Source organism: Arvicanthis niloticus, chromosome 12 (assembly GCF_011762505.2).
Source record: "Arvicanthis niloticus isolate mArvNil1 chromosome 12, mArvNil1.pat.X, whole genome shotgun sequence".
NCBI classification, from domain to species: Eukaryota; Metazoa; Chordata; class Mammalia; order Rodentia; family Muridae; genus Arvicanthis; species Arvicanthis niloticus.
Genome location: NC_047669.1, coordinates 10,091,517 through 10,115,925, shown reverse-complemented (window position 1 = coordinate 10,115,925; position 24,409 = coordinate 10,091,517). Strand labels below are relative to the sequence as shown.

Sequence of the window (24,409 nt, the reverse complement as noted above, 5' to 3'; positions counted from 1 at the left end):
CTGCCTGGACCTCGAGCAGAGTCCTGTTTGTTCTCTGGGAAGAGGACACACAGGGGTGACTGCAGTAACCCAAATAGGGACCTGAGTGGTGAGGCAGGGAGAGCAGAGGCAGGAGAGATCAGACACTGCAGGCTGCTAAAAGCAGCTTCTGAGTTGGCTTCCTGTTCTCTGCAAAACAGTCCCTCCAACTCTAGAGGGAACCTTAAATCATGAGGCTAATTCCTATCCTGCTCCTCTGCTCTGGGCTCCTGCCATGTTTAGCGCAGGAAGAAGATGCCCAGGAACTTGACTGCAATGATGAGACTGTGTTTCTGGCTGTGGATGCTGCTCTGAAGAAGTACAATGCTGGGTTACAAAGCGGCAACCAGTTTGTGTTGTACCGCGTGACCGAGGGCACTAAAACGGTGAGTGACAGCTTTCCTGTGAAACCACTTGTCATTGCTGCTCTCAGGCACAGGGGTAGAGGCTGGAGATGGCTAGTCCTTAGGCTTCCTGGGTGAGCATGAAAGCAGTATCCCAGGAAGAAAGAAACCCAAGTAGATGGAGATGTTTGAAAGGGACAGGCATAGTGGGGATCCAGCACTCAGTCAGCTTGCAGCAGGAGAACCCAGGGCATCTGTGACCTGAGCCATCTCCCAGCCTTAAGTGTGAGTTCCACACGGGGATGGATACTGGGAATAAGAAGAGAGTTGGCATTATTGCCTGGACCAGGTCTCTAGCACTGAGTGTGTGTGGCTGAATCTTTGAGGTTAATAGGGATGTTTCCATTAGCTTTCTTTACTTCTGGGGACAGAGGGTTGAGCCAGGGTGTCCTGTAACCTTAGACTAAACAGGAACTTGCTATGTAGCTGACAATGAACAGAAACTTTTGATCCTCCTGCCTCCATCTCCCTAGTGCTGTGAATCCAGGCATGGGCTGCCATGCTAGGTTTATGTGGCACTGGGGAAGCAAACTCAGGACTCTGCATGCTAGGCAAGGATTTTACAACCTAAGTTCTGTCCAGAGCAAACTCTGGCAGGTTTTACTATGTTCTTACTTGTTTGTCAGTTCACTCAGGTAGGACATAAATGAAAGCAGGATGCATACATTAGAGGAAAACAATCTTTTTTTTTTTTTTTTTTTTTTGAGACAGGGTTTCTCTGTGTCCTGGCTGTCCTGGCACTCACTCTGTAGACCAGGCTGGCCTCGAACTCAGAAATCTGCCTGCCTCTGCCTCCCAAGTGCTGGGATTAAAGGCGTGTGCCACCACCGCCCGGCGAGGAAAACAATCTTTAAGATTTTTTTTAAAATAAAGTTTACAGACTAGAGAGATGGCTCAGTGGTTCAAGGTACTGGCTACTCTTGGAGACAACCTGGGATCAGTTCCCTGCACCCATGGTAGCTAACAAACATCTATAACTCCAGTTCTAGGGAGTATGGTAAGTCTTCTGGCCATCCTGAGCACCAGGCATACATGTAACATACATACATACATACATACATACATACATACATACATGTGGGCATACACTCCTACTCTTAAAATAAAAACAAAATACAATTAAAATTTAAAATGCTTTTAATAAATACATTTCACTTAAAAGACTTTCTTTGGAGTGGTTACACTATTTTAGCAGGAAAGAAAATGGAATCTTTTGGCTCTATGAAGACAAAAAAAAAAAAAACCCCAAAAAACAAAAAACAAAAAAAAACCCTAAGGGACACAGGTTTGTGTGATTTAGAAGTGAAGTCCACCTTTAATTTCTCACTGCAGTCTAGCCGGCAGCTGGCTGCCTCCAGTCAGGACCACAGTCCCCTAGTGTCTCCACTGAGTGACAGATGGGGCCATGAGAGTGTTGTTGTACAATGTCCTTGAAACCCTCTCCCTATCTCCGGGATCCAGGCCTGGGTACCTGCCAGGCAAGTACGGTACCACTAAGTTGTGCCCTGGCTCTTGGGGTTTCTCAGACAGGGCCTCATTCTGTAGCTCTCCTAGCAATTAATTCACGGCCCTCCTGTCTCAATCCACCAAGTGTGCTACTGGGATTTCAGGCTTCATCCGATGCCCAGGTTCCACAAACATGAACTCGTATGTGTACATGTAAACCAGAATTTACATAAAAGAGGGCAGGGATAGGGCTATGGATACTGCTTTGAATTCACTAAGGATATAGGTACATTATGAACATCCTTCTAAGGAGTATTTCTACAAATGTAAACACATATTTTAATAAACACGGCTCTCCTTGAGTCTGATCAGGACTGGTGTGTGTGTAATGTGTCAGGGTCCACAAACTTGATGCTGGGTCCCCTGACTGACTCCAGGTGTCACCCTTGCTTTCCTCAGGACGGCTCTGAAACATTTTATTCCTTCAAGTATCAAATCAAGGAGGGCAACTGCTCGGTTCAGAGTGGCGTCACCTGGCAGGACTGCGACTTGAAGAACGCTGAGGAAGCCGTGAGTGTGCTCTGTATACAGAAGCTCAGCCTGCCCCACGAGGACCTCAGGGTGCTATGAGAGTTAAATGAGCCTGGTAACTTGATAGATCACCTATGAAACTTGTATCCAGTGTGGGGCAGGGTCACCTGCCACCTCAGACAGTCATCATCTGTTCATGGTAACAAAATTCAAAGTCCTTTTAGCTGTTCTGCAGTGAACAGTATAACATTGTCATCTGTGTCCCCTCCAGTTTATCTGTCAGTCAGTGATCCTTGGCCAGCCCTGTCCTGTCCCAGCCTCCAACTGCTGGTGACTCATGTTCTGCTCCTACCTTAGGTGACATCACCCCTGTCAGCCTTTGATATCCTGTCCCTAGATGCTCTCACTTAACCTGCTGGTTTCCAGTTCCTTCCATGTTGCAAGTGGCAAGTTATAGTTGTTCATATAGCTATGGTATTCTGGTCTGTATATATATCAACGTGCTTGCCCACTTATCAGATACTGTTTTTGTGTGGTGGTTAATTATAAGGTGATGATTTATATTATAGAGCCTCTAATACATAGAAAATTACCCACACCATATCTGCGTTCCTGAAAAGACACATGAACCAGGAATATGCCAGTCATTAAACAGGCTGTGTCCCCTCAATAGAAGGTGTCCTTGTAAACAACCAAAGCTTGTGCATCAGACCCCGGGAGACGACAGGAAGACATTTGGGCCGAGTTCAAGATCTAGTGAAGGAAGAATATGGGAGTTTTAGTTATATTGGGCCTTTATATAAATCTTGACTCTACTGTTCGACCTACATCAGTAGGTGCTTTATCCTGTTAAAATGAGATAATATTCATGTCACTGGCTCTAGGAGGCTGAAACTAGATACATTATACAAGAGATCTATTACCAGTACGCATCTTAAGGAAACAGTGGACAAAGCACCTGATGCTTGCCTTGCACTGGTAGGAGAGGATTCTCTGCCTGAGAAACAAGCCTGTCTTCTACAGGCTAGGATTCTCCTCTTAGCCAGGATGTCAGCATCCTCCATGTGTCTGTTTTAAGCACTGTGCTCACTCACAGTTCTAAAAGTGCACTGCATTCCAGATTAGGAGACCAGGATTGCCCCTCTGGCTCTGCCTTCAAGAGCTTGTGTGGCAGCTGCTATGCCCTGCAGTCAGTCTCTCAGAGATACAGAGCACATTGGGGTGAGCTCTAGCTTCACACAATAGCTCCTGATACTCAGGACAGTAGACAAAAGTGAAGGCCAAGTCAAAGCTACTCAACAAACATTAGTCACCATTAAGAGTGGACAGATGCTGTGTAAGCACTGACTATGTGCTGCTTCGTAAGGCACTTTCTGTGTGTCGGCACACTGACTCTCCCCAGAAACCTCTTAAGTACATGTGGTACTGTTTCCACAAAGTGGGTAAACTGAGGCAGTGAGAGGCACCAGGGCAGCAGGAACAACTAGCAACCAGCAGTGTGGAAGCGGGACATTCTAAGTGGTTGAACTGGAGTTTATGTAAAGAGTGGGCACCACTGAAACTGAGGGGAAATCAAAGAGGAGGCTCATCCTGTTGGGCCTGAGGCATGGCATCCATCTTGGTGACAGAGAAGCAGCCACAGAACTCCACATCAGGGCTCAAGTTTAGAGGCCTTACTCTGCCTCTCCCCTGACCACTGTAGATCAGTGGCCTGTGGACACAGTCACAAGGTCACATAGGTATTCATTCTCATGTCTCACAAGGTTGTGAATGGACTAGAAAGGTTGCTGAGTGGTTAAGAGTGTGCTGCTCGTGAGAAGTCCTGGGTCGGGTTTCTATCACCCAGATGGACACTTAGGACCCTCTGAAACTCTAGTTCCATTGCTTCTGCCGATGTGCTCTGGTCTCTGCAGGCACCAGGTACACATGTTGTGCACAGACACACATCCAGAAAAGCACTCACATGCATAGGAACAGGTAAATATACAGAAAACAAAAATTCTATTAGACAAAAGCTTTTCTTAATTTTTTTAAAAGGCCACATTTAGTGACAGCACTAGCCAGGAGTCTCCATGAGGAAGAAAGATTTGATCAAATGCTGTCTTTTCATCTAGGCCACTGGAGAATGCACAGCAACTTTGGGAAAGAGAGGAAATAAATTCTCCATAGCCAGCCAGACCTGCAATATTACTTTAGGTGGGTGATACATCTGGGGACCTGGTTTGTTGGTGGCAGTGGGTACAAGTTTGGGGGTTTGTGGGAATGTTGATGTTAATTATTCCTATGTACCAAGAACACAACCCAGATCAGACCACTTCTCCCACCCTGAAGGTGGCAATGGTATCTGCAGTGTTGGGAATCTGTAGATGTTGGGCAGGGAAGCACTGCAGTAAGTTCTTGGATTGGGCCAGGCTTGTGTCAATCATCCCCTGAGACCTATTCTAACTCCTTGTGTCAGAAGGGGTGGGTGGAGGTGGGAGTTCAGCCTGGCTGACAGAGGATGAGGCACCATGAACCTGTCTCCAATCCTATGTAGCATCCTACATGGAGCAGAGTGTGGGCTTTGAGATGTGCCCTGGTCTGGAATCATTCCTTCTTGGTTGTAGAAATTATTTAATACTGTCCCAGGGTTTCTACCTCGCCTTAGGTCATTTAGTTCCTGGATAAAAGACACACTCAGCCTTCATGTTTGCAGTAGGCCTTAAACAGTACAAATGCTGGGCAGCCGCCTACCTCCTCTTTTAGAATCTACTTTCCTATAAATAACACTGAATTATTACTTACTGTTTCATCTGGGCTGCTCTTAACTCCAATTGGCCAGCCCTCAGGAACTTCTCCTTCTCCTCCTGTCCTTCTTTTTCTTAGTGGTCCCTGTCTGATCCCCCATCCTGGGAAATCATTTTAACACAGACCCCACCTATGTTTCCTCCAGGAAGCTATTGCAGTTGGCATCTTTATTTACCAATATAAAAGAACTTGGGGCCAAGGTCTTTGTGTTCTGGGAAAGCCAGGTCCTGAGGACCTGCACTTAGCATTACAATAGATAGCAAAAGACCAAAAGACCACACTATTTGTTTGTTTGTTTTGTCTCTGTTTGTTTTTGGTTGTGTTTTGTTTTTCAATACAGTTTCTTTTTGTGTAACAATCCTGACTGTCCTAGAACTGGCTTTCTAAACCAGGATGGCCTGGAGCTCACAGAGATCCACCTTTCTCTGCTTCCTCAGTGCTGGGACTAAATTTGTTCACCAGCATGTCCAGTTTCATTCCAAATTTTTATCATCTTCCTTTTCCCTGTCTCAGAAGGGACATAACAGAACTGCACCTTTCACAGGATGGGGTGCTAGGAAATGAGATGATAAGTCTAAAGATGCAATGCCCGGGCATCTTAACAGAGACTCAGGACGATGATAGCTGACACTCACGGAGCATTTGTGATCTGTGAAGTTTACATACATTAACTCTTCCAACCATTACAGGTCAGTCAGTGTGGTGTTATGCCCTCATTTTGCAAATGAGAAAACTGAGGCTGGAACAGTGAAGTAACTTACCTAAGGTTATACAGATACTCTATAGGAGAGTGGATTGAGTAGGTCCTTAGTTTAAAAAGCAAAAAACTTTCTTTTAAGAATAAAAAAATAAAAAGGAACTTATGAACAGATGCAGCCATTATTATCATTTTCTATATTGTTGTAAAGATGCCAAGGGTTTAGAGGGATGAGTATATATGGGTGATGCCAATCATAAAAATCTTCCTGCAGCAGGCCTCTGCAAGGTGCAGAGAGGGAGGGAGGGAGGGAGGTAGGGAGGGAGGGAGGGAGAGAGAGAGAGAGAGAGAGAGAGAGAGAGAGAGAGAGAGAGAAGTTATCCCCTGAAGCAGCATCTTCGGCTTTGATAGGGTTCATCACCATAGGAACGTGTTTTCCATACACTGGCCTAAGTTGTCCATATTGAACCCGCAAAGGCACCGAACTTCAGCTCTTGTAAGAAGTTGCATTTAGAGAAACCAGCCCAAGGCAGAGAAGAGCTCATCGGTGCCCACCAGCAGTGAAAAGTTCTATTCCCATTTAAAGCCATCTGTATAGAAATACACAGGGCAGAAGGTACTCAGTTACCCAGGAAAGGAATAGCATCCTTCTTACTCTTCCCCCTCTCAAAACCCCTCTCTTCTCCCACTCCATTGAGAAAGAGAGTGAGAGATGGCTGGTGGGGAAAATCTGCCCTGGTCACCTCCACAGCTCCAGTGGCTTCCATCTCTTTTGATCTCTAAGTCTCCCATCCTTGCCATCAGAGTCTCTACAGTTGTAGAACTGGCCAGCGCCCTGATCCAACCTCATCTGCAAGAAGAGAATGGAAAACTGTTTATAAGGTTTCTGACAGCAGTGGATTTGTCATACACCACACAGTCCTGAGGAGAGCTGCATTTGAGGAGCTAGAGATGTGAGGGGTTGGATCTCAGCAGCACAGCCCAAGACTTAGTCTACTGAGTAGATCATACCTATTGTGTTAAGTCAGCTTTCAGCTACTGCAGCAAATTACCTGAATTGGTTCCAGGGGGCAGGCTCCTGCATGGTCTTCTTTTATGTTGCTTGTTTTTGAGGCAGTGGAGGGGGAAGAGTGTTGGCAGAAGGTAAGACTTTGTCTTATGAGATAGTTAGAGTTGATGTATAATAACAAAAATGTACTTATCTAAATTTAAGTTACTTTGCTGCTGTAGCTGACCTGAGGTCTGTGTTCCTCTGAGGCCAGAAACTGCAGTCTCTGGCACTTAGCACCTCATCCTAAAACAGTAGGAGATCAAGTAAAGGATTACTTGCTAGAGCCTTGTCCCCTTTGTCCAGATGCCTCTTGCTTGTAGGGCTAGGGGGAAGTTTGGAGCAATAAACTGCTATTGGACCAGAAGAAGAGAATCATGCTTGCAGAAGGAAAAACTTGTATATAAGCAAATATGCATAAGTTCCCGTAAGTTCATATACTGATTCACACATGCTAAACCATAACTAAGTTATTAGTGAAGTTTTTTTGTATGGATAAACCCAGTCAATATTTTATCTTCTGTCCTAGCATGTATAATTGTTAGTTCCCTTTTTATGACCTTTGGTTAATGGTTTTATAACCTCTTAGAATGTGCTCTGAGTAGTAGAATCAATTAACTGGTGACACATGGGAGACTGGCAGAGTTCTCATTGCAGTTTTGACTGACTATCAGAAGAGACCTAACAGCAGTCCCACTATAAAAGAGCATAATAAATACTGATATAATTTTAGAAACTCTAAAGGATCATCATAAAAAATTGAGAAGTCACCTATTTGTCTATATAGTGTCACTACAAGACAGTAAGTACATCTTTGTAGTCTGTAGACATCTGCTCAAAAGTTGGGGGTGCTAATACCTGGTGATTGTCATATATGTTTAATATTAACAGGAAAAGAATATTAATAGCATTAATCTATCCTAAAATGATTTTCTCCTGGGCTTTGCCTACTGGAGGTCCATCATAGATATTAATCTAAGGTGGTCTTCTCAGGAATATCATCTGCTGTTATTAGCATGTCCTATGATGGCTCCTGACAAATTGGACTTTGCAGCACATTTAAGATGCAACTACATCTGAGTATGACAGTGCACACCTGTAAATCCCACACTGGGGAGGTTGAGGCAGGAGGATCAGGACTTTAAGTTCATCCTCAACTACAGAGCAAGCTGGAGGCTATCCTGAGGTATATGAGGCCTTGTCTCAAAAGGAAAGAGGGGAGGAGGGAGGGAAGGAAGAAGGAAGGAGGGGAGGAGAGAGAGAGAGAGAGAGAGAGAGAGAGAGAGAGAGAGAGAGAGAGAGAGAGAGAGAGAGAGAGAGAGTTGGGAGGAGAGATCAAAGGACAGTAGGCACCCAGGAAGTGTATTCCCAAGAGGTAAGGAAGCCTTGATCCTGGGTGGCATCTCTGCTGATCACACCACTCACTCTGTAGCCATCCTCTATCAGACAGGACTCTCGCCTTGGTAACTTAATACAAAATCCCTATAAAAATATTTGACACTGTTTTATTGCAAACCATTCAGTGGTTCCTCACTCCACAACAGCACATTCTTCACTTTAGAGAGTCTATAGGAATCCTCAAATCTTATGTAAATATCATGATTATTTGCATTTTTCCTGGGAGAGGCTACAGCTCTCCCCAGATTTGCCAAAGAACTTTTGAGCTTCAGTGTAGACAGTGACCCTAAACAGGGTTAGTATCTCCAGCCTAGAGCACAGTCTCCTCTCTCTGACTGTCCCTAAATCAAACTGGCCCTCTGTGTCACACTGGACACTCTGGCAAACTAGACAGATGCCCTTCCCACACGACTGTTCCTTTCCCATCCTGATTCTTCAGCGCCATCTCTCCCTCCTCTGCCCCTCCCCCTCACATGTCTTGGTGGCACCTCTTGCCACCTTCTCCCTTCTAGCTCAGCAAGCTCCTCTTTTCCGTAGATGTCCTCCCTCAGCGCAGGCTGTCCCCGGTCTTTCCTAGCTCTTGCCCATCCTATGAAATGATCTGTCCACAGTCTGTCCTTTCTGTCATCCCTTCACAGATGTGACACTTAAGTCTCCCTAGAACCTAGCTCTGCACCTGCCGGGGGATAACAGGGACAGACGGACTTCAAGGCCATGCTCCTCTTGGGCTGACTAATGAGAAGGCCTCTTGCCTTCTGTTCTAGTCATATGAAAACAGAGAGGAATACTTGCTGGCCAGCACACTACCTACCTCACGATGACTTGTTTTAGTTGGCAAAACCCTGAATGTAAAGCTAAAGAAGTTTAACATTATTGTGTGACATAAAAAAAAAATGGCAAAACAATCCTGTTTAGGGGAGAGGGTTCTCTTTCATGCACTAAAGCATTAGCATGATTTTGTTAGGGTCAGTGGCAGGAAATATGTCAGATGGAGTTAAGAGTCAGGGAGCTTTCACTCACCTTGAAGAAAATGGTGTATATGTAATATGCTCCATTTTATAAAACGGAGAGTCGGTGTATTACCATAATCATTCAAGTACACTAACATAGGGCCGTATTGAAGTTACTCAGCTAAAGTCACCACTAAAGGCAGTGGGAGCTAGGACAATGGAGTTGATAAATGAAGCAGACTAAGTCTCATGCAATAACCAGCTTTATTCAGTGTTTCAGGTAATGTAACTGTGAGGGTTAAGAAAAGTCCACTGAATTAGGTTCCCATAGCTGCATACAATCATAGGGATAAGCCACACGGGACAAAACCATGTTTCCCATACAGACATAGTAAGGAGAGCTTAAAGATTAGATTGAATAACACCAGCAAACAATAATGAACAATCTGAAGGAAACTCATTCCTATCCAATACATCTGGGAGGAGCATGGACCCTCATTCCAAGAATAATTCTGCGCTTTCAAGAAACTGAGGTCACAAGACTCCTGTCTTGTAATCTTCGAGTATTCTCACAGGCACTCAGAATACTCCTCATACAACTTCCTTCCTTCCTGAACCCTGTTCTCAGAAGCTAGTGGGCCTGAAGGCCTGGGTTCGATTCCCATCCGTCCATACAGCAGGCATAGAAGCCTCTGGAGAAAAGCAGAGGCAGGAGGAGCAGACACTTGAGGCTAGCCATAGCCGCAAAGACAGTTCCAGACCGACCTTGAATATATGAGACTATGTAAAAAAAATGAAATAATATAGCATGAAATAATCATACTATACTATACTATAGTCTGCATCTTTGTCTCTGACTGCACAGGAGTCTTAAATTCTCACTATCTTTAACTCATATAGGAGTAACAGGAAAGTCAGGTTTTCAGGATCTTTCTAAATGGTCTCATGTGTTTAGGACCACGAATATGAGATGTGTTTTCAGTTATTAATGCTGTCTCTTTGTCTGCTCTTTGTCAAGGTAAGGGCCCCATAGTGACAGACGAGTACCACTGTCTGGGTTGTGTGCACCCCATATCAACAGATAGTCCAGACCTGGAGCCTGTTATGAAACATGCCATCGAACATTTCAACAACAAAACAGATCATAGCCACCTCTTTGCTCTCAGAGAAGTGAAAAGTGCCAACAGACAGGTTTGTTTTTCAATTATTCAAGACATGTAATGTGGTTAAAAATCTGTTAGATAGACATTTTGTCACCTAAAATGAACCACTGGCAGAAGGAGCCTGTCTGGCCACATGCTAGAATAGTACTGGAGTATCCTGTGCTTTCATGAGAATAACTCTTAAGGCAAGGAGTTTGTCAGGCGTCCATGTGAGTTGTGAGATACATTACGAGAAAAAGGGAACTCTCACTCATCCATTCCTTCAGTGTCACATATTTTCCTTCCAGAAATAGAAAAAATGGATGTCATTCTGGCTTTAAGGTTTTACCAAATCTGTATTTTTATCTTCTTGTCATCAATTAAAAATGGCATCCGAATATTAAATTGTTTGTAAAAAGGTGCACACGACTTTCTGGGTATGCCCTAAATTATACTGCCCACTTCCTCCTGGTGATGTGTGGTGGAAATAGCTAGTAATCTGATCATTTGTTTGTGTTTGTTTTGCTTGTTTGAGGTAGAGTCTCTACACAGTCCTGGCTGTCTTGAAGCTCTCTTTGTAAACCAGCTGGCCTCAAACTCACAGAGGTCTTCCTACTCCTGCCTCTGATGCTGGGATTAAAGGCTTTGACCACCAGGGCTAGCTTGGAATCAGAACTTTTATTAGTTCCTTTGTCATGGCTTTTCTGAGAGCGCATCTAGTACTTTGAAATTCACTCTCTTAAGAATCTCTCAGTCCTTTGAATTACAGTTTCTTATTTCTTATTTATTTATTTATTTTATATACTTGATGAATACACTTTAACTGTCTTCAGACACACTAGGAAAGGGTACCAGATTCCATTACAGAGGGTTATGAGCCACCATATGATTGCTGAAAATTGAACTCACGACCTTTGTAAGACCAGTCAGTGCTCTTAACCACTGAGCCATCTCTCCAGCCCTGAATTTCAGTTTCTTACGAATCCCTCAATTTAGAGAGTAACCATCTCTAAAAGAGTTGAACTTTTAGTTCAACTTGCTCCTGTGTGATGTGTACTTTACTCATCTGTGTTTATGTATATCTTATATGATATTTAAGATTTATATTATATATACAATATAATATATATGCATATAATTTTTCACTTGCAGTTATAAGTAACTTCTTCTAAGTTATAAGTAACTCTTCTAAGGAAGAGTCATAGGGAGTGTGTTTTATGTGTATGTGTGGTTGTCTGTACATGTGTTTGTCTCAGTACTCAATTTGCTCAGTGATACTCTTGCCTAGTACTCATGATGGTTTGTAGTTCTTGAGCACTCATTATATCCAGTTCTATGTTTAAAGACTTTTGCTCACTGTGAATAATGTTCAACCTAAGGTTCAAGTACTCATTCAACTTAACTCATTTCAGGTGGTGGCTGGTATAAATTTTGACATCATCTATTCAATCGTGCAAACAAATTGTTCAAAGGACCGTTTTCCTTCCCTCCATGAATACTGCGTGTCCCTTCCTAATGGTGTAAGTAGCAGACATTTAATGATAGTCTTTCACATTTTGCTGACAGCATTTCTGGGACTGTCAAGCTCTGTGACTTGACACCAAGATGTCATTTAGTTCACACTCATGTCCACCCAGGGTCTTAGGACCTAAGCTGCTGGTCAAGGAATTCGCGTGTGTCACACTAAGTATTTACATTCTGTTAGGGATTAGGAATGGGATTTGCCATGGTGAGGAGTTGTCACACTCTCCTGGGCTCCTCCTCCTCCTTCATGTGTGCTTTGAGTTCACATAGGACATGTGAAGAAGCTGTGTCCCAGCTTCTTCCTGCAAACTCTCCTGTGGTGTTTCCTCATCCTTTCTCTTCTCTCTGTTCATGACATCTTGTCATTGAAATGACAAGTGGCTGTTCTGTGGCCAGTGAATGCCAAGATGACTGAGGAATGAAACTTCCTGGATTATTATTGTAGATGTTTCTTTAATCTAGTATCTCTGCTTTGAAAGTTCTGTGTTATGAGGAAAAAGTAGGAAATCTATACCACACTTTGCTAATTTTCATCATAAAGCCTTTGAAACAAATGCTATTTTCATCCTTAGGAAGTGGTTATTCAGTATACAGCAGACCATAGGTTAATACTACTTCCTGATCCTTCTGTGACATTAGGAAATCATTGTAATATGTTAAGGACAAACCAACAACAAGAACAAAAACAACACCAACAAAAAACCCAAGACACAAACTGTCCTCCCAGGAGCCACGAAGATAGGAGGATTAGGAGATCAAGATCATCCTCAACCACACAGTGGGTTTGAGGCCATTATTGGTTTGAAAACTGCTGTTTCAGAAAAAAAAAAAAAAAAAAACCAAAAAGACATAAAAAATGAAAGCGGACAGGAGTAAGCAAGGAGGCTGGGTGTGATGACACACACCTTTACCAGCACCCCGGAAGTAGCAGATGTCCATGAGTTCAAGACCAGTCTGCTCTACAAACCGAGTTCTAAGCCACCTAGGGCTACATAGAGAGATGATGCTGTCTCAAAATTTATTTTAAAATTTAAGTTAAAAACAAAAGAAAGGAAGAAAAGGAAACTGTTTATACAGAGTTAGTCAAATATACAAGGTAAAGTAATATAAATATAAATGTGATAGAAAATAAATGTGTTATAATTCAGAACACTGTTAACCTTCAGAGAGATGTGGGTGCTTTTTTCTGATTTCGCATACTTTTGGGGATTTCTTCAATACTTCTCAAACGTTCTAGTTAATCATGCATTGATGTATAGCTGCAGAAAGAATCATGATGGACTCTTTCAGGAAAGACACAAAATGAATGGAAACATTTGTGACTCTTCTGCCCTATAAGGGCTTAGAATGAAAATCATGTTCAAAATCCCAGAACTCAACACCAAAAGACAGACCACTTCTAAAATGGGCAAAGGATTGCACAGACACTTCCAAATCACAGGTAGTCATAAGCACATGAGGACATCCACACGCCCGCCGGCTATCAGAAAATGCAAATGCAAAGAGAATGCTCATAGTCTCACAGAGGGATCCCTGCATATTCCCTTCCTCTTTTTCCTGGGTGGAGAGAAAGGAGAGTTCTGGGAACTTTTCAGTGACTTTTTCTTTCTTAAAAGTTGTGATTATTTTATTTAACTTTTTAAGATTTATTTATTTTATTTCAAGTATACGGGCTTTTTGCCTTTGTCTATAATCTGTGGACTATGTACATAGAGTGTCCACAGAGGCTGGAGAGGGCATCAGATCCCTGAGTTGTAGATGGACATGAGTTGCCATGGGGATGCTGGGAACGAAACCCCAGTCCTCCCTAAGAACAGTTAGTGCCCTGAACCTCTCATCCTCTTCTCCAGTCCTGTAATTAGTTTGCATGCTCTACTGTTGCTTTTTTCACCTAAGAACTTTTCCTCATCATTAGAAATCTTAGTAAACTTTAAAAATGACTCTGTAATGTTTTCTCAGCAAGGACACCATAGGTTGATTTATACCACAGCACTCCTCTCTTGGGAACACATGTGTTATTTCTAGTTTTTTATATAATTAGTAACTTAGCAAACATTTTTGACAATGAAATTATTTTTGTATTTGGTATTTTTTTCCTTCAGAATAAGGCCTCAGTTTTGTAGGTGATAAACACAGTTATTAAAATCTTTCAAACTCTTCATTTATTCATTAGTTGTTTGTTTAAATAAATTGATTTAAATTCTATTGCATTAAAATTCAGTATTTTATAGCTAAATATATTTTAGTTTCTCAATCACCAATTGAGTTCATTTGTTTATTTTTACTGAAATATTTTCATAAATATGCTAGAAGTTTATGGCTTGAATTTATGGATAAGTAAGTGTATTCTTTGCCCATTCTTCTCTTTGTGTGTGTGTGTGGTATATGCATGTGTGTGTGTGTCTGTGTGTGTGTACGTGTGTGTGCTCACCTGTGCAGAGACATGTGAAGGCTATATGCTCAGCTGCCTCTAAAACAAAACAAAGCAAAAATTGAAGCCAGGGAATAAATATCTCAGTCAGTAAAGGGTGTGTCTTTGGGTCTCTCTCTCCCATGCAGACATCTATAATCCAAGCACCCGGGAGACAGAGACAGGACTCCTGGGCTCACTTGACTCTAGCCTACTGGAGTCAATGAGCTCAGGGTTCACTGAGAGATCCTGTCTTACTTAGGCATTCCCTGTGCAGTGGGCAATCCTATTTCCTCCCCCTCTGTGCTTCCTCCTTGCCATGGATATCATGGCTATCTGTGCTTCTCAGTTTCTCTTTTGCTTTCAGCTTTTATTCCTTTTTCTTCCTTTTCCTGATGCAATGATTTGTAAAGTAGACATACTGCCTTTTACTTTTACTAGTTGTTTGCTTCCACAATGACTTCCGTTTATGATTTTGAACCACTAGGATGATGGTGAGTGCAGAGGTAATGCCTTTGTGGATATGGATAACAAAATTGCAGACTTCTCACAGAGCTGTGACCTTTATCCAGGTGAGAAAGCACACGTGGAGACTGGGGAAGAGGCGGGGCCTCTTTCTTACTTAACTGCACTGTGCCTGAAAGTGACCAAAGCAGCCAGGTGACTGAAGGGACAATGTGACTTCCCCAGACAAGGTAGCCTTCAGGGACAGTGGTGACTGCCTTTTCTTTTGTACAAATTGTCCTTAAATTTGGTGTTTTGATTTGGAGAGAATTGCATCTCATTTATAACCACCCACAATGGGATCCTTCCGTGTAAAGAAGGGTTTTCCAGTGTGTTTTGATGTAGGAAGCTTTCTGGAAAGCTTATTGTTAAACCCACATTTGTAATCAAAAGACTGACTTTACTCACACTGACAAATAGTTGTGAATGTGTCATACTGAGAAACACCACTGTGTACCTGTCATGAGGAGCACCATTGTACACCTGTCATGAGGAGCACCACTGTGCACCTGTCATGAGGATCACCACTGAGCTTCTGTCATGAGGATCACCACTGTGTATGTGTCATGAGGAGCACCACTGTGAATCTGTCATGAGGAGCACCACTGTGCATCTGTCATGAGGAGCACCACTGTGCACAATCCATGAGAAGCACTGCTGGCACTACCTGTTCAGTGGAGCCGTGGACTCCAAGTTGGCCATTGAGAGTCATTGCTTTATGTTCACGGTCACTTTCCTCCAAGTTAAACATTTCTGTATAGTTTACATCAAAAATAGGACATTTTAATCTAGGCATGGTAGCATACACCTGTAATCATGTCTGCCAGGAAACTGAAGCAGGGGGATTAGAAGTTCTAGGTCAACTGCTACACGCAAAATTCAAGGCTGGCTTGGGACACATGAGATCCTGAATCAGAGTGTAAAAATCAAAGCAATTATAGCTCATGGGTGAACATGGGCAAACACACTTCCCTAAACATCTAATCTCCTGGAGAACAAGGAGAAGTGACTGTCTCAGGGCCAAAATTCACTTAACCCTGTTCTTTCCCTCAGACCCTGTATAAATGAGGATACAGAGGTTGTGTGTGACAGGAGCAAGGCTTGTCTACTCTTTGGGTGTCCCTACTGACTTTTAATCTGATTTTTTTTTCAGGACATGATTTGGTAGAACCACTTCCCAAGCACTGCCCTGGCTGCCCCAAGGACATACCTACAGACAGCCCAGAGCTGAAGGATGCACTTGGTTATTCCATTGCACAGCTAAATGCAGAGAATAACCATACTTTCTATTTCAAGATTGACACTGTGAAAAAAGCAACATCACAGGTCTGTAAATAGAAAGATGGGAGTTTATAGTCCACATGTAGATCTATTGGTAATATGATCCCTGATCTTGGCTCTGGATGGAAAACAGTATTTGGTAACAGGATTTGATGGTTTAAATTCGAAGTCCGAACTCTGCTGCTTGCTTGAGTTTCTTGGACAAGTATCTTTGAAAGGCACTGTTTTCATTGGGCACTGGTGGTGCACACCTTTAATCCCATCATTTGGGAGGCAGAGGTGGCTGGGTCTCTGAGTTTGAGGCCAGCCTGGTCTACAAAGTGACTTCTAGGATAGCCAGGGCTAAACAGAGAAGCCCTGTCTCAAAACCAAACTAACGAGGCGAGTGGGAAGCTCAAATTACATAATGTATAACCAATCACTTCCAAACTCCAAAACAGTGTACAAATACTAGAAACCATGGTGTAATTAGAAAAATTCAAGCAATGAAGTGCCCAATTTTCATTCTTTGACATCTCAGTCTCGTCTCTCATAGGAACATCTTGTGCTATGTGTTATGCACCTATAATCCAAGCTCTCAGAAGCTGAGACAGGAAAATTGCCACAAGTTCTAGGTTAACTTGGACTACACTTAGCAAGATCCTGTCCACACACACACACACACACACACACACACACACACACACACACACAGAGAGAGAGAGAGAGAGAGCCATCACTCACATTGCCACGTTCTTTGTTTCTCTCTTTGCTCCCTCTCCCTGGACGCCCTCCATCAATAAAGGCATTAGCATTTCTCTGGAGTCAGTGGCTCAGCTCTACCATCATCTCTATCCTTGGTGATTCCTTGTGGCTAGTAAAATCTCACCCTCTGTGGCACCATCTGCAAAATGAGCAGCTAGATTAGAAAAGTCAAAATCTTCAATAGCTCTGGTATCTATGACCAGAATGTTAAAGGACAAATTCCTAGAGACTAGCTTCCCTGGATAAGCTAAATTAAGCTAAACTAAGCTAACTAAACTAAAGTAAGCTAAGCTAAGAGTAGACAAGAAAAGTCATCATGATAGAAGCACACTGCTGTGGAAGCTGACATGATCTTCTCAATCTAGTAAGAAATTGGCTTAGTAGTTGCATTTCTAGAAATCTAACAAGAGCCTTCATGTGCAACCATAGTTGTTGTCATTTTGATTATAAGAGGAAAAGACATGGTAAAGTGTCCAACTTCTCAGCAGGGCCAGTGATGGCTCAGATGATAAAGGCATTTAACACTGGCCTAATGGCCTGAATCCTGACCCTGGACAAGAGAAAACCAATTCCACAAAGTTGTCCTCTGACTTCAACATGCATGTCATGGCACTCACCACACACACACACACACACACACACACACACACACACATACACGCACTACTACTAGTAGTAACAAGATCCACAATATGGGAATATGTAAATGAAGCCAAGCAGATCCTTACTGTTGAGGGTTAGGCAGAAATGTGAAGGCATCTTTATAAAGAGTGCTTGGTGGGGGGGGGGGGGGAGTCTCCTGCTTTAGTAACTGCCTATTAGTTTGTTTCCTATGTGCTGATTGACAGTGGTATTCCCTCAATATTCAATTTCTGTAATTCTTTGTTAATTCTGGATATCAGTTGTTGTCTGAAATACAGCTGGTAAATATTTTCTCTGATCATGTGGGCCATGGGCCCTGCTGGTTGTTTCCTTTGCTGTGTAGAGATTTTGTATTTTCATGCAGTCCCATCTGTTGATACCTGGGGCAGGTTCATACCTGTGCTGTTGGTTTTCCTGTCTGTTTTTATGCCAGTCGCAGGTTGTCTCTGTCACTGTGGCTCTATAGTATATTTTGAGGTCAAGCATTATAATTCCTTCAGCATTGTCTTACTCTTTAGGACTGTTTTGGCCATTCAGTCTTTTGTGGTTTCATATAAATTCATATATTTATTTCTAAGCCTATGACATATGACCTGGGAATTTTTATAGGTAGTGTATTACTTCTGTATATTAATTTTTGAAGTATAGATATTTTCACACTATTAATTTAGCCTGTCCAAGAATATGGACTATATATTTCCATTGTCTAGTATCTTTTGTAATTTTCTTTTCCAATATCTAGAAATTTTTATTGTAGAGAATTTTATTGTAATAGTTTTTGAATCATCTGGTTAGATATATTAACTACTTTTTAAAAACATGTTTGAGAAAGGATTTCATTATATTGTCCAGACTGAACTGAAATTTACTCTTTAGACCAGGCTAGCCATGAACTCATAACGATCTAACTTCCTCTGACTCCCCAGTTCTGGTATTACAGGCGTGTTCCACCAACAACTAGCTTGTTAAAAGATTTAAGAGGCTTCTTAATATTAAAAATATAAGAAAAGTAATAGATAATCTAAATAATTTAAACTACATAAGAATTTTCTGATTCAGTATTTGGCAGCAAGACAAGAAAATTGTTTAAAGAAAATATTTTAAGTTTTTCCTCCCACATCTCAGATTGTACTAAGATTTAAGACCTTGAGTTACTTGGTAGGTGTGGTTTAAAGCCTTTGAACATTAAAATTAATATGTGTATATTAAAGTAAAAAGTTTAGCCTGTATTTCTTTTACTTAGTGAAGGAAGCTAGCCCCACTAATACTTAGAAATCTTAGATATGTGTACAGATATGTATCAGATATATGTAGCTTTGAAAGTATGACTTTTTAAGATGGTCAGTTTATAATTAAAAATTTAAGATTCTAACTTTAAACCCACTGAAGTAAAAAAGTATAATTTGTTATAGAAATCCTCATTAAATATTTGTCTTGTCCTATTAACTTACAGGTGGTGGGTGGAATAAAATATGTTATTGAGTTCATAGCCAGAGAAACTAAATGTTCCAAGGAAAGTAACACAGAGCTGACAGCTGATTGTGAGATCAACCACGCTGGTGTGAGTAGCGCTGTCCCTGTGTGATGCTCTTGTTGTGAGTAGTGCTGTCCCTGTGTGGTGCTCTAAGAGTCACTTGCTCATGTGCCTCATGACTAATGGTGATTTATTTTCTCTTGTCTTCTGCTTTCATGATTAGCAAAGTCTCAACTGCCATGCTAACGTGTACATGAGACCTTGGGAGAACAAAGTCTTCCCGACTGTCAAATGCCAAGCATTAGAAATGGTAGGATTCAAGTACGGTCAGCTTGGGGTCAGTTCTGCCTATTCCAAAAAGCAATATCTGGGTATTGAAAATGAATCATTACTGAAATGAACTGAAGGAGGGGCTACTGTTTAAAATTCATAAGAAGTTGTACAGTTCTATGCTGATCTTGAGTTTTATGGCTGGAAAAGAAAACAGGTAACCTCCCAGTCACTTAAAACATTGTCAGTGTCCCCTGGTAGTTCTGTGTCTGATAATGAGGAGAAGGCCAGGGCACTGCCACCAAGTATTACACACCTCCAAAATACACCTGAGGCCTGAGCACTTCTGTATGCTGTGCTCTGCCCTGTGCATTGAAGGACTTTGTGAGAAAGGTGGACTCTCTCTCCTTCCACAGTTAAGGAATACAAACTGCATTTTAAAAATGGTCCTCAAGGGGTCCACACATATGATTCAAATCTGAAAGGCAACACTCTACATCATCTTTTTGAGTCTTTAATGTGCCTAGGGCTTCATCAGTTGCCAGTGATGGAACAGTAAGATTTGAAGTGCTCTGAGGCTCCAGAGTGCATCACTTCACTAAGTCCCTCATCCCAGGCTCTGCACAGCAAGCTCCTTGCCCATTCTCATCAGTCCTGAGGGCCCTGGGGGGGGGGGGGGAAGGTGCTGTGGTTTTTCTTTGTAGCAAAGTGGACTTTGTGTGTAGAGTGTTGAGTGCAGGTCAACTTTGAGCCCACCCTTTCCATCATGATCCCGACTAATAGAAGATGTTTGACTCTGAAGCCTGAGTTCTTTCATCTCTGAACACTGGCCTCAACTGTGGCCTTCCCACATTGGTAAAAGGGGAGGTGGGGCATATCAAGAAAGCCTCACTTCTGTGCAAATTGCCACCTCTCTCTTTATAGTTTAGGTTCTTGTCATTTGTTACCATCTCTAACACATTGTAAAAGGACTTCCCATCAAGCTTTTGAGCACGCCTTATGGTGGCACAGCCTGACAAAGTTTAGCCATATAGACTTTAAGAATAATAACAGCAATGGTTGCGACAGAAATGATATCAGTTATCAAACTGAGTACCCGAGAGATGTGCTCAAACCACCCACTTTTCTAAATGAAGAAAACCTCTTAGCCTTAGAGGACCATTAAGAAGAATAATCAGGGGAGGGCTGAGGCTACAACTCAGTGCTGAAGTGCCTGCCTTGCCGACATGTCTAAGGGTCTTAGTTCAATCCCTAGTACCACAAACAAAACCTACAAATTTTAAGAATGATCAAAAGAAAAGTACTGTTAATTTATTTTTCTAGAAAAATGCCTTTGTAGGTCCATTCTGAGGCATTGTTTTGCTATGAGGGACCATGCACATGATGGTATAGAATAGAGTTTATTTAGGCATGGGGGAGGGAATTGAGGGAGTAGTAGAGACAGGAGAGAGAGAGATGGGAAGGTGGAGAAGGGGAAGGAGGGAGGGGAGGAGAGAAGGAGACAGAGAGAAAGAGAGAGAGAGAGAGAGAGAGAGAGAGAGAGAGAGAGAGAGAGAGAGAGAGAGAGAGAGAAGAGGTATAGAGGCTGGCCATGAGCATGTGGAGAGAGAGGCTGGAAGGGAATGGGGAGAGTGGGAGAAGAGGGTAAGGGAAGAAGAGCAAGAGGAGAGGAGAGCAAGAGAGACAGGAGGGGGCAAGCAGTCCCTTTTATAGTGAGTTGGGCATACCTGGTTGTTGCCAGGTAACTGTGGGGTGGAGCATAGACTAAATGCCAACAAATATAGTATTTAATATTTGGGAAAGACTCATCCTATTGCAATCCAAAATGGCATCATTGTGTTCTTAGTCTCTTCTTCTTTCATCGACAGCCTGGTACTAATATAATGCATTCATCTTAATATTTCCTCTGTAGACCACAATGATGAGAAGGCCTCCCGGCTTTTCACCTTTCCGGAGCAATCCAGGACAAGAAACAAAAGAAGGAACAACTGTAAGTCCACCCTACATTGCCAGGGTGCAAGAAGAGAGGGATCCAGAAAATGAACAAGGACTCACACATGGGCATGGCAGGATGCATGAAAAGCAAAAAAAGGCTAAGAATCACCGTGGTCATAAGCATGGGCACGACCATGGCCATTTTCCTCCAAAGAGGCATGGCCATGGACACCAGAAACCACATGGTCTTGGTCATGGGCATCAACTGAAACTTGATTATCTTAAACACCAAAGGGAAGATGGCTATGACCATACACATACAGTGGGACATGGTCGTGGTCATGGTCTTGGTCATGGTCTTGGTCATGGTAAACACACAAATAAAGACAAAAACAATGTAAAGCACACTGACCAGAGAACAGAGCCTTTGACAAGCTCTTCTGAAGACAGTACTACATCTACACAGTTACATGGGAGGACAGAAGGGACCACCTTGGACCCTCCCCTAGCCCAGCCAACTGTTACCTCTTCTGGTTTTCAGGACTCAGATTTTATTGAAGGTGTGGTAGCTACCACACCACCTTACGACACTGAGATCCATGATGATTTGATCCCTGCTATCCATGTACAACCAGATAGCCTTTCATTTAAGCTGATATCTGATTTTCCAGAAACAACTTCCCAAAAATGTCCTGGGCGCCCATGGAAGCCAGTTAGTTGGAAGGATCCAAACACAGAAACAACAGAATTTTCTGATTTTGATCTTCTTGATGCTCTTTCTTAATTTATACAACTTAGGTATCTTTACAAATGCTTTCCAGCTTCATTCTCTACTGCCCAAGAACAAATATTGTGATATAAGTCATCAAGCTATGATGATCAGAACAGCCTGTCAATGGGACGTTATAAAATCCCTGTGGACTGATAATAAAGCTGCTATCATTCTGGATTCCTTCTGAGCCTGCCTCACACATTTTCTGAACCAGTACAGGAAGAAGCCTACCAGAACCCACTGCTCTGATGAGTGGGTATCTTAAGATGCACATTAGTTCTGCATTTCCATACAGAACTGTAGCATCTGTGTCTAGAAAACAAAGAAAACCAAGTGATTGGATGTTGAGCTTATGGATGGGAAAAATAACAGCAAGACTTCCAGATGTCAGAGAGAGATAAGAAAAGGGAACCGGGCTGATCGAAGGGAGGAAGGGGGAGTAATGAGGTGACTTTATGTTTCTCAAGCAGGTTAGTTATATCAAAGGAGCTTCTCACTTGAGCAGCTTGTCCTTGGAATCCCTTTCTGGGTGAGGGTGGTCCTCACTAGTCTACCCACTAGCTAGTCTCTGCCACAAGGCCTTCCAGCAGGAGCTTGCTGAGGTTAGATTAAGCAATCCTTAGTTCTCAGAAGTCCTGAGTCTAACACTAAGGATGGAAAGTAGAAGAAAGAATATTGAAGCAGGTTTGCTATGGCAACCTTTTATTTCTTGTGAGAAAGACGGGTCATGGGATTGGATGGAAGCTTCATTCCTACCTTTTGGGAGACAGTTCCTTAGCCTCAGCTTAAACACGCTCCCTCTTTTTGCTATGATGCTGAAGACCATTGACTTTGGAAAAAGAAATAGGTTATTACCCATTGCCTTAGGATGTGAAGAATGTATGCACTTTACAACCCATGAGGTGCTTTTGCCTGGAAAAAAAGATAGGACATTTTGGACCCACTGATAAGTCCTCCAGGCTCCATCACACAGTTCCATACCCATGGTCACTGAGAGACTCTAGGTAAATTCTCTGGTCACTAAACAAAGACCTGGCCCCCAGAGGTGAACCTGTAGGGAGGAGGGGCCCCTGACCGGTGTGGGAGGAGAACAGAGTAAGAACAGTCAGAATATATGTGATCGAGGGACTCACTTACTGCAGAGTCGCCACAAACTCAGTTTAGAGAAAGCAAAGTACCTGCAGAATGCACTGAAGTGATGTGCAGGAGTAAGAAATAAGGGCGTGGCTTCTCACAGCTACTCCAGCTGTGGGTGTGAGTCTGGCTGCTGTGGGAAACTGCATTGGACCTGAGTGTTCTTTCACTTCAGTCATTGTCTACACTTTAACATGAAGACCCAATGCCACTGGGAAACATTCTCACCCTGTAACCAGCTGCACTGCTCTGCAAAAGTTGAGCAGAAGCACAAGATTAACAGCATTTTACTATATTACAGAGGCTCCTAAACTCCTGTGAGTACAAGGGCAGACTCTCAAATGCAGGTGCAGAGCCAGCGCCTGAGCATCAGGCAGAATCTTCACAAGTGAAGCAGTAGCCCCAGCAACGACCCCGAGTGGGAGGACCAGAAGAATCCTGGGATGCGTGTAGCATGGAAGCATGTTCTCCATCACCCTGATCCTGGGTGAAATAAATTTCAGACTTGATGAGTTCACAGTGGTCTCCTTTCAGCCATTCCTGTCTTGTAGTGAATTGAAGCTGTCTCCAAAGCTTGAGTTTGTCCACAGAGGCTTGTAGTCCCTCTCTGGAATATTCTCTCTAAGGTAGACAGGATTCCTTAGATGGGACTTCCTTCCCACAGGGAGAGCACAGGCACCACAGGGAGGCTTGGGGAGTCTCCCTTCTGCAGGATCTAAGAACCTGATCTTTCTGCTCCCTCTCCTGCTCAAGGAGCCAATGCTAGGAATAATTACACTGGCTTACCAGTGTTTCTGAATCTGAGTAGTTACCCAACTAGAAAATAATCTATGTCAATATGATGTCTACCAACATCTTATTATCAGACGGTACCCAGTGACCGGAGTGGCATACATCCAGCACTTGGGAGACTCAGACAGGAGCACTGCTGAGAGTTTGAGGTTAGTCTGGTTTATATCAGGAGTCCAAGCACAACCTAAGATACAGAAAGAAAGGCTGTCTGAAAAAAAAAATATCCCGGAATGGTGGTGTCTGCCCTTAATTCCCAGCTATTGGGAGATAGGGGCAGGTAGAGCTTTATGTTTGAGGCTAGCCTGACCTAAAGGGAGAGTTATGGGACAGCTGGGCTACAGCCATGAAATTGGAGTGTGTGCACCCTCTCCACAAAAAGAGATCTCCACTTTCCTCCAGCACTCAGACCCCACATTCAGGGACCTTCCTGGAACACCAGTTCCTCCACAGATAGAGCCCTCATGCTGATTCCCTCTGGGTCTCTAACCTAACCCATCACAGAGCAA

The 24,409-nt window shown here is 42.9% G+C and overlaps 1 protein-coding gene across 4 annotated transcripts; it reads left to right on the top strand.

Annotated features, from left to right (window-relative positions):
* The first annotated feature begins 3 nt into the window (after window positions 1–3).
* LOC117717902 (T-kininogen 2) lies at window positions 4–23,628 on the top strand. Of its 4 annotated transcripts, none has more exons than XM_034515391.2 (11): window positions 7–404; window positions 2,328–2,438; window positions 4,514–4,595; window positions 10,298–10,470; window positions 11,834–11,941; window positions 14,843–14,927; window positions 16,013–16,185; window positions 18,980–19,087; window positions 19,224–19,310; window positions 21,183–21,260; window positions 21,747–22,154. In XM_034515391.2, exons 1-11 carry the CDS (start codon window positions 210–212, stop codon window positions 21,987–21,989), a joined length of 1,443 nt encoding a protein of 480 aa, XP_034371282.1. In that variant the 5' UTR covers window positions 7–209; the 3' UTR covers window positions 21,990–22,154. The 4 variants fall into 4 exon arrangements, with proteins under 4 accessions (XP_034371281.1, XP_034371282.1, XP_034371283.1 ...); XM_034515392.2 differs by lacking the exon at window positions 21,747–22,154 and adding an exon at window positions 23,413–23,628 and having other exon boundaries at window positions 9–404; XM_034515390.2 differs by having other exon boundaries at window positions 4–404; window positions 21,183–22,154.
* The last annotated feature ends 781 nt before the right edge of the window (window positions 23,629–24,409 follow it).